The 12,423-nt window shown below is 51.9% G+C and overlaps 4 protein-coding genes across 4 annotated transcripts; 2 read left to right on the top strand and 2 right to left on the bottom strand.

Moving 5' to 3' along the window:
* Positions 1 to 3,644: 3,644 nt before the first annotated feature.
* N7498_003653 (uncharacterized protein) lies at positions 3,645 to 5,176 on the bottom strand (the record flags this gene model as incomplete). Its single annotated transcript, XM_058450715.1, has 6 exons — positions 3,645 to 3,683; positions 3,737 to 4,114; positions 4,178 to 4,250; positions 4,308 to 4,370; positions 4,426 to 4,740; positions 4,800 to 5,176. 6 exons carry the CDS (start codon positions 5,174 to 5,176, stop codon positions 3,645 to 3,647), a joined length of 1,245 nt encoding a protein of 414 aa, XP_058310177.1.
* A 348-nt stretch (positions 5,177 to 5,524) lies between these two features.
* Positions 5,525 to 8,334, top strand: N7498_003652 (putative phosphoketolase; the record flags this gene model as incomplete). Its single annotated transcript, XM_058450714.1, has 8 exons — positions 5,525 to 5,687; positions 5,744 to 5,818; positions 5,888 to 6,122; positions 6,178 to 6,330; positions 6,380 to 6,689; positions 6,740 to 7,360; positions 7,414 to 8,239; positions 8,297 to 8,334. The coding sequence occupies 8 exons, from the start codon at positions 5,525 to 5,527 to the stop codon at positions 8,332 to 8,334; spliced, it is 2,421 nt and encodes an 806-aa protein (XP_058310176.1).
* A 1,431-nt stretch (positions 8,335 to 9,765) lies between these two features.
* Positions 9,766 to 10,794, top strand: N7498_003651 (RTA1 domain-containing protein; the record flags this gene model as incomplete). Its single annotated transcript, XM_058450713.1, has 3 exons — positions 9,766 to 9,958; positions 10,024 to 10,116; positions 10,190 to 10,794. The coding sequence occupies 3 exons, from the start codon at positions 9,766 to 9,768 to the stop codon at positions 10,792 to 10,794; spliced, it is 891 nt and encodes a 296-aa protein (XP_058310175.1).
* Positions 10,795 to 11,284: 490 nt separating this feature from the next.
* On the bottom strand, positions 11,285 to 12,390 carry N7498_003650 (uncharacterized protein; the record flags this gene model as incomplete). The annotated part of the gene is made up of 2 exons (XM_058450712.1): positions 11,285 to 12,018; positions 12,078 to 12,390. 2 exons carry the CDS (start codon positions 12,388 to 12,390, stop codon positions 11,285 to 11,287), a joined length of 1,047 nt encoding a protein of 348 aa, XP_058310174.1.
* Positions 12,391 to 12,423: the final 33 nt, after the last annotated feature.

Here is a 12,423-nt window from a genome sequence, read left to right as displayed (position 1 = left end):
ACATCGTAGGACTACTGAAGACCAAACATTCGGTCTCTCCGTGCAATGGACAGCCATCTACCCCGTCAGCCACTTTCGCTTTCCCAACTCCGAACACTTTATCTGAGTGGTCTCGGAGAGGTCTGTTCGGAGCGCCCCATTCGTGACTGTCCCCGGCCGGTGGAACAAAGCGAAAACCCAATCGTTCGCTGTCCAAGCATCGCGGCTGACCCCTACCTCTGTCTCATGAGTGTCTGCTGAGACTCGGTCTCATTACTTTTGTGGTATCTCTCCGGGGAAGCGCCGTGTTCCAACGGATCGATCACCAAACGTATCTACGCGATCCCGTTGGGGGAAAGGAAAGGATCCATCATAGGGGGTGGACCGCGGGGCGCCACTCAGGCTCCATCGTTACGGAGCGCGATTCAACCAAATCACATCCCGCGCAAGGAAATCCACTTCCAGTCTCGGTTACGTATGAACATTCTTTCAGTCTTCTAGCCTTTCTAGTCTCCTTAGCCTCCCGGAGTCTTGGGTCTTCTTAGGTTTTCCTGGGCAGTGGTGGTATGTAACGATATCGATACAGCGTAAATTGCTCATGGAAACATTCTGGACTCCTTCTTTCTCCGTCCATACAGTGGTCCGGGAATTACACAAAACAGTCCCCCGGCTCCACCCCCATATCCCCTATTCAGGGCACACCTTTGCGTCAGCTCTCAGTATTCGCCACACTGGAGCCGCCAGGCACCGTTTCCCCATCCAGCCACAAATTGTGGGTGTGACGGGACGTCTCGCTTGCCCTGGCATATCTCTCAAGCGGGTTCGTAAGCCTTGTCTCAGCCTGCAAGCTCCGAAAGATGAACGGCGTTGAATAGATGTGGTGAGGGTCTCAATCGAATTGTCTCATTGCAATCGGGACTGGTGATCTACCGCGGAACGCACTCCGCGGCCGTTAGTGGGATCGAGACATGGCTGGTGATGCCACTGAGGACCTATGTAGGTAAAGGGACTACAGACGATGCTTCGGTATCGGGTCCTCCACTCCAAGCCATCGACCAGGATAGCTTCCTATTCGTGACGACCGGATGGGAATTGACGATGATCCCCTGTGGGTCGCACGCGGTTGAGAGACCCCATCATTTGGGCCCTCTACGGTATTTTCGATGCGCTAGAACTGTACCGGTACGGTATCTTCCTCGGGGGCCTTGAGAAAAAGAGAGAAAAAGAGGGACGGTCGGCTTACGTAGGGGAACGAGCTTCCTTTTCCTTCCCCTGGTGGACCCGGCAACAGCATCCATTCCATGGATTCGCCTCGGGAAGACCCCGTTCTCCATTTTACAGCTCGAACCGCGCTAGAAACGGGAAAGAAAGAACTTGGAAGGTCGCGGGTCTGTTGGCCCCAGTGCGGTCTCCGGGCTCCTGCTCCGTTGCCCCGTTGATTACCCTGTTCAGGAAGCTGGGAACCAGTTTGAGTGTAGGATTTCCCTTTGGGGGCCAAGGTGAAACGGGCGATCCAGAGCTCCGGTACTTTGCAAAGCTAAACAAATCCAAGTCGCCACAACGGGCTCCTGAGAACTCCAGACTTCGGCTCGATGCATTAGTTCTCAAACAAGGTTTCGATTGCATGAACCGCTTGCCAAGCTTACCTTTCTATCTTCCCTACGCTATCAATGTATAGTATAGGTGCCCCCGGTATAGGCTCGATCAAAGTTGTTTCCATGGCCAGTACGGGGTGGGCACAGCCGTGCGCCATGCAGTGCGCCTACAGAGTGGCGCTTGCAGGGATAGGGGTATAACAACAGAACTGGCGGAAGGCAGAGCCGGCCGCATTGACATCGAATCAGTTCACTGCGCGATAACGCGTGACAGGGTTGGGCTCTTTTTTGTTCGTATGACAGCCGATCGATGTGTCGATCCCTCAAATTGGTGGCGGCTCTTTTCTTCATTGTCTGATGAACCTCCAGCCCCGATTCCGGTTCCATTTCAAGTCATCTGGACCGACATGAGTGGCGTGATAGGGCTGCGCGGAAGCGAAGCCGGACGATCTTAGTGAGTCCTCCTAGAAATTGGGTCTCCGTAAAGAGAATCATTCTGGAATAAGTGGGAAATATCCACAGAGGTCTGGAGCGTATTCCGCCGTACTCCGCTGAAAACTGGACTGCGCTCACCCGGGATTTTGGGACCCGTCAATGATCCACGATGCATCCGAGAGACGAGAGCTCCGCGGTACTTTCTTTGTTAAGCGCCCGATCGGTTTCGCACTATAATCTTGGCCAAAGAAATCGATGCCTAGGAGAATCCGTCGGAAAGCCACACGGTGACACCCGTGAGGCAAAATACTCGTAACAGACCAGCCGGAAATCATCCAGCAGGAAGTGGATATGATCCATTTTTGGCAAGGGACAGCCTCAATCCACGTCCATCACAGGTGCCAGACCAAAAAAACCATAGAGATGACGATCGCCGGTCCACAGCCCCAACATCCACAGTGTCGGGCTCGATCGACCTCTTTTCCCCCCTGCTGGATCGCCCCTGGACAAGATGCACATCGTGCAGCCGGTTTTGAGCCGAGTGACGCTCAGTTGGATGCACGGGGGGAGGAGCACTATGGACGGACCGAACCATACGGAGTACAATGTGAATACACTTCACGCCATCGACCCACCACCTTCTCCTGGAACCCGACGGGTTCTCGCTAGGAATTCCGCAGGCAGTGGAGAATCTACAGGTACTCCGTACGGCTAATGTCTCCAACACCACTAGCGCCGGCAGGTGGAGCTCACCTATCAGACGTTGCGTCCGAAAGATGCGAGGTTGGGAAAAGCACTTGCCCCTGGTCCCGACCAGATCGGGCCCGGTATCTTAAAGTACTGGTCTTTGTACGGCTGAACTATGACACACTGATTGCTCGCTGCAAAAGCACGACACTCTGCAGTGTCGATCCCATGACCTTGTCCACCACCCCCTTGTTGACGGTGACATACTGCATCGATCTTCTGTATCATGCAGTGCCTTTCTTGTCCTCTGTGCAGACCAGAATGCAAATAGACCTAGCACTCGCAGTACGCAGCAAGATCTGGAGGCCTTTCATAATCTTGCAGATCAGCCCTTCGACCGATGGATCTTCACCTTGAGCCCCAGAGCGATCGTCTTCCCCGATCGCGACCCGGCGATTAGCTCCCCCTTCCCGCATCATGCATTGCACTAGGGGATCATCCCAACCTTGGGGAATCGCGGAAGGGTACCAGCTTCCCCCCGAATGCAGGCTGTCGAATCCGACTACCTGGTCAGCGTGATGGATCACATCCATTCATGATCTTGTTCCTCAGCCACCCAATCATAGAACCCACGGACTTCCAGACCACCTTGATCTTCAGATTGGGGGGGCCGATGTTGGATTGCATTGGTATGCAGGGACCTGTCTCTCCCCTTGGAATGACAAAAGTCCATTTGACTGAGCTACATGAGTATCGGCGCGTTCCTGGCAACAAACTCAATCGAGAGATATTTTGACGCGTCCGAGATTACAAGTAAACCACTCATCGTTGTCGCAGGTCTGGGTCAATCCGAGCTGTCACATTTGATTTGGAATTTATGTACCGAGCATTTGAAGCTATTGTCTATCCGATCACGACATCCTTCCACTCGATCTCTCTTCGGGGAATTTACGATCGCGCGCGGATGCAGTGGTAAGCCATCTCGAACTGAGAGACGAGGATTAGCGAACGTGTATCTGCAGCACCTGTTATTGACTCACCTGTTCATTAGTCTGGCAGATCAGCGCCCGGGGCCCCTTGCCGGCGCCCTTGGAGATATCCATCACGGTCTCGTCATCTTGAGGCCCCTTGTCGTTGGCTTGCGGGTCGATTGCCACACCAAGAGTCTTGCATTTCTCAGATAGTGTGCGGCGCAGCAGCGCACTCTTTTCGCCGATGCCACCAGCGAAAACTAGAGCATCGACCTCCCCGCCAAGCTTGACGTAGTAATTTCCAATGTACCCCAAAATGCGATCAACGAGGATATCAAAAGCAAGCTTGTGCGCCTCCGAAGGCGGATTCTCAACTGCAATCTCTGCAAAATCAGTCGTCCCCGTCAATGATTTCCAGCCGGATTTCTTGTTGAGAATATCTTCTGCCTAACAAGTCACATATGGGAATTAGTACTTCGAACACCGCAAGGGGCTGGAGCATCTACGCACCGTGCTGATATGCATCTCCTTGGTACTAGCGGGGCTCAACTTCCCCGCGTCATTGGTATAGTGAAAGACCAGCCTGGGGATCACGAGCGCAATTAGCTTTAACACGAGACTATCGAGCGATTAAACTTACGAGGGGTCAATATCGCCGCTACGCGTCGCGCCCGGCAATCCTGCGAGGGGAGTAAGACCCATCCTGGTAATATCCGTTAGTGCACGCCTTGATGATACCGAGGGGGGTTATCGCTCACGAGGTATCGATCGATTTCCCCTCTTTGATCGCGCAGATGGAGGCTCCGCTTCCGATGTGCATCACGATCAAATTCGTCTTTTCCTGTGGTTTTCGCAGAAATTGCGCTACGGAGCGGAGAATGAACGAGTAGCTGATCCCGTGGAATCCGTACTTGCGTAGCCCATTTGCTTTTGCGACGCCCTGGTCGATGGGGTATGTTCGCACATAGTCGGGCAGCGTGTGATGAAAAGCGGAGTCAAAAAAGGTGACGCTGGATACGCTTGGGAGTTCTTTTCGGCAGAGGCGGATGATTTCCAGAGCTGAAAAGTTGTGTCTAATACGACGTGGGTTTATTAGCGTATGGCAGATTGTGAGGCACGGGAAAAAACATACAGCGGCGCAAGATCTTCCAATGCCTCTAGATGATGAAGAGACTCATCAGTGATCTCTACCGAGTCGCGATAGTCGCCGCCGTGGACGACTCGGTGGCAGATATATGCTAGATCGCTCTCGCTGGCGATTTCGGATAGCTCGGGATCGTTGAAGCAACGCTTCAGCAGGTACTTAAAGGAATCCTGAGGCGTGCTGAGCTTCTCCTGCAGTTCCTCCTTGTGTTTGACAGAGCCGTGCTGATATTTGAGAGTGGGCGGGGGTGCCGTGATACCAGAGATCTGCGCATCGGCGATAGCTCTGGGTGGGTTCTCAAACGTATAGAACGTTATCTTCACGGACGAAGATCCGGCATTCACCGCAAGGACAGATTTCGCCATGGCTGTGTTCGAAGGGTGCGAGAGAATGCTAGAGAAGTTTTGTTGCAATGAGGTTGGATCTAGTAGACCAACTGATTATCGTGTTGTTCTGTTATCCTGTTCCAGGTGGGGGTGATGTCAAGTGTGAAGCGTTGTGACGTCGCTGAGGGGAAGAAGGTGGATCGAATAGTCAACCTGCTATGGCGAGACCCCAAGGCGTGACCCCCGTACTTTCTTTTCCTGAGCTGCATCCGGTCGACTATTTTCTCTTTTCCCAATCCACTATCGTTGCTCGTCTTATCCTTCTAATCTCTTTACTTTTTCCTCCAGTGTTGATCACCCGTGCCAAAACTCCACCCGTTCGCAATCATGCCTGGCGAAGTCATCGATCGGCCAAATCCGCAACCATTGCCGTCGCAGTTGCCAGATTATTTGAAGGACTTGCAAATCAAACTCCCTCATGAGACTCTGGATCAAAAAGCTTGCGATGCCTTGTTCAAATTTCGCCGAGCGGCGTGCTACATTGCGGCAGGTAAGTGCACTATACAATTGGGATACTTCGTGGTACAAGTACTAATTGTCACATAGCGATGATTTTCCTAAAGGACAATACTCTTCTGAAAAGAGACCTTACTTTCGATGATATTAAGCCTCGGTTGCTCGGTGAGCTCAACATAGTGTACTCTTCACTATAGTCGCTTTGTGTGCTAAACAGGCTTTTTTTTTTGGCAGGTCACTGGGGAACATGCCCCGGTCTCGTTATGGTGTATTCTCACCTGAACTATCTCATCAGGACGAGAAATCTCGACCTACTTTATGTTGTCGGTCCGGGACATGGAGCGCCCGCGATTCAAGCAGCACTGTGGCTGGAAGGATCCCTGGAGAAGTTCTATCCGGAGTATTCTCGTGACAGCAAAGGTCTTCATCAGCTTGTTTCAACGTTCAGTACAACGGCCGGCCTTCCTAGGTGAGCTTCACCAAATCCCCTGATATCTACGCATGCTGACAGCTCCACCCTCTAGTCATATTAATGCCGAAACACCGGGCTCGATTCACGAAGGCGGAGAGCTAGGCTATGCGTTGGCCGTATCCTTTGGTGCAGTCATGGATAACCCCGATTTGATCGTCCCTTGTATAATTGGGGACGGCGAGGCCGAATCCGGGCCAACTGCTACGTATGTCCCACAGCATCTTTCTTAAAAGTGCGGTCCTGACCGGAAACAGTTCATGGCATGCAATCAAGTACATCGATCCCAAGGAGTCTGGTGCAGTTCTTCCGATCCTCCACCTTAACGGTTTCAAGATCAGCGAGCGCACCATCTTCGGGTGTATGGATCATAAGGAGCTAGCAGCGCTTTTCAGCGGATATGGGTACCAGGTCCGCTTTGTGGAAGATCTCGATGATATCGATACAGACCTTCATTGTTCTATGGTCTGGGCTGTGGAAGAGATTCAGAAGATCCAGCAGGCCGCTCGCTCCGGAAAGCCAATTTTCAAACCTAGATGGCCAATGTTGATTCTGCGAACACCCAAGGTAAGCTTAGCAGCCGGAGGAAACCATCGATGATACTCACAATATCCTAGGGATGGTCCGGTCCGAAGCAGCTCAATGGTCAATACATCGAAGGATCATTCCATTCCCACCAAGTGCCACTCCCCAAGGCCAAGTCCGACGACCAGCAATTGGGCTTACTGCAGAAATGGCTCTCGGACTATAAGCCTGAAGAACTCTTCACAGAAAATGGCGATGTCATCGATGAGATCAAATCGGTCATCCCAACGGAGAATGAAAAGAAGCTGGGACAGCGCATCGAATCCTACAACAGCTATGTCGCGCCCAAGCTACCAGACTGGAAAAAGTTCTGCGTGAAGAAAGGCTCAAAGGAAAGTGCAATGAAGGTAGTTGGCAAGCTGATTAGTGAGGTCTTCGTGGAGAACCCGCACGGTGTGCGATTGTTCTCGCCGGACGAGCTGGAAAGCAACAAGCTTGACGCCGTATTCGAAAAGACCGGCCGCAACTTCCAATGGGATGAGTTTTCCAACGCGCGTGGCGGTCGTGTTATTGAGGTCCTGAGTGAGCATATGTGTCAGGGCTTTATGCAGGGATACACCCTGACGGGTCGTGTGGGTATTTTCCCGTCATACGAGAGCTTCTTGGGAATCATCCACACGATGATGGTGCAGTACTCCAAATTCATCAAGATGGTAAGTTTGCCTCTTTTCAGTCACAACCTGTTCATTAACTGATTTCTGTCCAGGCCCGAGAGACCACCTGGCACGGCCCTGTTAGTAGCATCAACTACATCGAAACCAGCACCTGGACCCGCCAGGAGCACAATGGCTTCTCCCACCAGAATCCTTCATTCATCGGCGCTGTTCTCAAGCTCAAGTCCAACGCCGCCCGCGTCTACCTACCACCAGACGCAAACACTTTCCTGACTACAGTGCATCACTGTCTGAAGTCAAAGAATTACATCAATCTGATGGTGGGTTCGAAACAGCCAACTCCGGTGTATCTCACACCCGATGAAGCCGAGAACCACTGCCGTGCGGGAGCATCTGTTTGGAGGTTCTGCAGCACCGACGACGGCTTGGATCCAGATGTGGTCCTGGTGGGCATTGGTGTCGAGGTCATGTTTGAGGTGATCCAAGCTGCGGCGATACTGCGCGAGCGAGCACCATATCTGCGCGTTCGTGTGGTGAACGTGACAGACCTCATGATTCTTGAGAACGAGGGTCAACACCCGCACGCCTTGTCTACTCAACGGTATGACAACCTCTTCACCGCGGACAGGCCCATTCACTTCAATTATCACGGCTATCCGACTGAGCTGCAGGGCTTGCTATTCGGTCGCCCGCGTCTGGACCGTGTTTCGATTGCAGGATACATAGAGGAGGGCAGCACCACAACGCCCTTTGATATGATGCTTGTCAATCACACCTCGCGCTATCATGTTGCGCAGGCGGCTGTTGATGGTGCTGCAATGCGTAATGAAAAAGTTAGAATTCACCACCAAGAGCTGCGCGCCGAGTTCGAGCAGAAGGTGGTTGAGACGAGAAAGTACATTATCGAGCAACAGCAGGGTGGGTATTAACTTCTCCTTTCGGTTCTGTTTCTGTTCGATGCTAATCGGCTTGTAGATCCTCCTGAGACATATGACACGCCGAATTTCTCATAGGTGCTGCCCGGATTGGTGGAAAGAAAAGGCGGGGCGTTGCCCAGAATCTAGCGAGAGACTTTTTAGACTGTTGGAAGGTTCGCCGCAGGCAATTATAATTGTTCATTGGATCGAAACCACGCTCGTATATTCGTAGGGAGGAAATCAGATGGGCTCAAAGACGCCATCGCTTCAAGTAATCAGCAACCTCATGAATAATGAAAGGGGCCAGGTATCGAGCCCACCGTTCGCACCGTTTGCCCATGCGTCAAAATCTGTCACACATACGGAGTAGTGGGTCCATCACCACCAAGGTTGGAAAGTCATCATAGCGCGCATCACGTCTGCCAAAAAAAGGTATAGAAAAAAGCCACAAACCTTGCTACCAACGTTGGAAGTCCCAGGGCTGAGGTTCTAGGCCTTAACTGAGTTCTAAGTAGATGCGACTGACTCGTGCAATCTTGGACTCAGGTGACTTGTCAGGTCTGAACTGTATAATGTGCGTTGATTGCGCTGCACGACGAAGCCCAGTTGCAGCTGACGGATGAGTTGATATATGCAACGGATTTACAGCTCCCCAGGGCTATCTTCGATCTAAAGGATCTCACCGACATAAAAAGTCAACAAATACGTGGTAGGGGCCAAACACGGAACGTCGGACCGGGACATAGCGGAAAAGCATCGAAAATTCGCCGAGTCTCGCGCTGAGGCCGCCAAGCGCTCACCCGGGCCCATCGGGGCTAAACCTAAACGGGAGGAGCTTGCGAGGTTAAAGCTATGCGAAACATGGCGGGCGGTTCTGTCCGACCGAGTCCCGGTCAAGGTCTGTCCAATGTCGCTTGGTTCCTGGCTTTGATGTCATTTCGTCTTGGTTTTCTATACAATGCATAGTGGTGGCCCACTTTTCCCTATGGCTGACAACCCCCACTTGTTAAATTTCGCCGTTCCCTAACCCACCATTTGCTAGATCCGTTGACGCCAGACGAGTTGACATTGACTCACGGAGACTCGGGATTGATTTCCCCGAGCACAAAACCCGTTATACCATGCGATTCAAATACGCGTGGCCTCCCATAGCTCGCAAGCCGTTCTTGAATAGTGGGGGCTCACACATTGCTCAGCCATGATTCCTTCTGACTTTTATATACACCGCCGTTAAAAATTCAGCCTCTTTGTGGCCTCTTTACCAACTTATCCCCGTAAAACCGGAAGCCTACCTTTTCGGAAATCCTTTCGTTTGTCAATTTCTCTCAACTGCGACCCGTTTCTATTATCTCGATCAAACGGCCCATCAATCCTTCGTCTTCTATAAACTCGCTATCCAGCCGGCTGTCTGACAACTTCTTGCATTCCGATTTTTCGATCTATTATTACGCCCGCGCATATTTTCTTTCCTTTTCTCGATTAATTTTCCGACCTGTAGGAGTTTCGTGTGAATTCTCCGAGCCTATCATGTTCGAACAAGAGTTGCTGGTTGGCTGCCACGCCAAAATTCCTGGTGTCGGTACCTCATACGGATATGTCCCATCACTAGGAGCGGGTATTGCTTTTTGCGTCCTCTTCGGAATCTCAATGATTCTACACACAGCCCAGATGTGCTGGAAGCGCACATGGTGGACCAGCGTTTTCAGTGTCGGATGCATTGGTAAGTTCTGATATTCTCGATTAGCTCCCTGGGTTGCAAGACCAGTGCGACTAACATTTCCTCAGTGGAAATTATTGGATGGGCCGGCCGAACTTGGTCATCGCAATGCCCATATAACTCGACTGCATTCCTGATGCAGATTTCCACCCTTATCATTGGTGAGTAACAAACAGCCTCCCATAAGCCTAGAAAAACTCGAGTAAAAACATAGTGGTGCTTACCTTCTCATAGCTCCCACTTTCTTCACAGCAGGCATCTACGTGCTCCTCGGTGAATTCATCCGACGCCTTGGCCGTGAATCATCCATCCTCAAACCGAGCCTCTACCTCTGGATCTTCGTCACCTGCGACATAGTCTCGCTAGCCGTGCAGGCAATCGGTGGTGGAATGGCATCTGGACAAGCCACCAAGGTCCACGGCAACACCGCACCCGGCACTCACGTCATGGTGGCTGGTATCGTGTTCCAACTATTCTCCATCACCATCTTCGTTTTCCTCGCAGTCGATTTCATCAGTCGCACCATGCGCCGCCGTCTTTTACAGCAATTGACCGGGTCCGTTATTCCTCTGCTTGGCGCGATGATCCTCTCTGTGCTGTGCATCTATGCCCGGAGCATCTACCGAACGATCGAGTTGTTGCAGGGCTGGACTGGGTACCTGATTACCCATGAGAGCTACTTCGTTGGCCTGGATGGAGCCATGATGGTTGTTGCTGTGGCAGTCTTCAATGTTCTGCATCCGGGTTGGCTTCTACCTAGCGATAAGCAGACCAACGCGCTGAAGCGGGAGGTCACTGGAGATGAGGTTGAGATGAACCCCGCGTCGGCGTCTCAGTGATTTAATCTCTTCCTTGGTATACTTCTTTGTTGTGTCTCATTCGAATACGATTGCAGATATATATTATGTGGAAAGCAAACTAGACCATATTTGAAGCTTTAGCGATAATGAACATAGAATTGTGATTAATTTCGAAGACTAAAGACATCCCATGTATTCAGGTATTAGATCAGAAGCAACGTGCTAGTGAGATCAATACCGAAGAATCATGAATTTACCGGACACGGAGAGTTCCTTATCCCTTGAAGCTAACAGAAACGACATCATGCTATCACATCCACACCCGTCCTTAGTATGTGTGCAATAGTATGTCGTTCTAGCCGTCGTTCTAGACAAGGTGTGACATTTATCTACTGTCTCTACCCTACCGTAATCACCAGGATACTAACTCAGCGCGTAAAATTATCATGTCAACACTAGCAAAACCACATAGCAATAACCAAGCTGTCATAACTCCCCCCTCCTTGATACCATGCGGACTAGCTCCGTTTTATACACCATCCACAGCCTCAACCCAGCCAAAGACACCACCCACTGCCAAGGTCGCCACAGCCCATATCGAGCCCCAGGAAAATGCCCCTGCCACAGAGACGCTTCGGATCGTGCCTGCAACTTGCACAATGGTGTTGAGCAGTATCACGGATGCGAGCAGGAACGTGCGAGAAGCCAGAATTCTGGTCTTCACTGACAGCCGACCCCAGGTCTTGCGATAGATAGACTCAAACAGATACTCTCCCGGGCGTTCTTCAGTTTCCACATCGTCGGCTGGGCTCTTCGAGTGGCCAGCAGAGCTGACGAATAAGAAGTCGCGCACAGCGTAGCCGACGGGGATCAGGGTGATGAAGAGAACAGGAAGGCCGCTGGGTCCGGCATGCACAGCGCTGATGTCGGGAATGCTCTCAAAACGCGTGACGAGCTGGACAGGCAGCCAGGTTGCATAACTAGCATACAGCACGACACTGAAGATAGAGGTCGCGGTCAGGGTGGTGTAGACGGTGGTGAGACGATCCTGCAGGATGCCTCGGTTGGCCACCGTGCCGGAGGGCGCGTGAGACAGATTATGGACCGACGACGGCTGGCGCAAGAGGGCGAATGGAATCACTGTCGAGAGCACCGTGATCGCATACGAGGTCAGAACGGATGTAGGTCGGACACCGTAGAAGAAGGACAGGAGGGTGTATGTCGGGAGGTGCGTTAAGAAGAGGAATGATGCGACATCGCAGCCTGCGTGCAAGAAAGACCGTTGTTAGCTGCATTTCATTATCCAAAAGGTTCCAACTCACTGTCAAGTCCAAAAATCCAGGCCAAACCGACCTCGACGGCTCTCCATGCCACCAAGCCCCCCACTTCCCACCACTCTTCCAGGTGCTTGCTGACCAGGCCGAGATCGCCCACCGTCACACTGCTGGTGAGGGTGAAAAGAACCGAGCTCACAAGTAGACTGCACAGAACTACCAGAGAGAACCGCGCTGGCGACGAAAGTCGGGATTGCACAGGGGCCGTCAGAGGTGTAAGGGCAGCTTTGGGATCGGCCTTGGGATCGCCAGTCTGACGCGACTGAGTGCCTTCTGACGAGGTTTTCTTCTTAGGAGACATGAGCGAGCTGCAAAGACTTGAAGACAATAATCC

The sequence above is a fragment of the Penicillium cinerascens genome (genome assembly GCF_028974065.1).
Source record: "Penicillium cinerascens strain IBT 15544 chromosome Unknown contig_24_segment0_segment0, whole genome shotgun sequence".
Lineage (NCBI taxonomy): Eukaryota > Fungi > Ascomycota > Eurotiomycetes > Eurotiales > Aspergillaceae > Penicillium > Penicillium cinerascens.
Note: the sequence above shows the minus strand (reverse complement) of the source record. Positions and strands in the feature narration are given on the sequence as shown.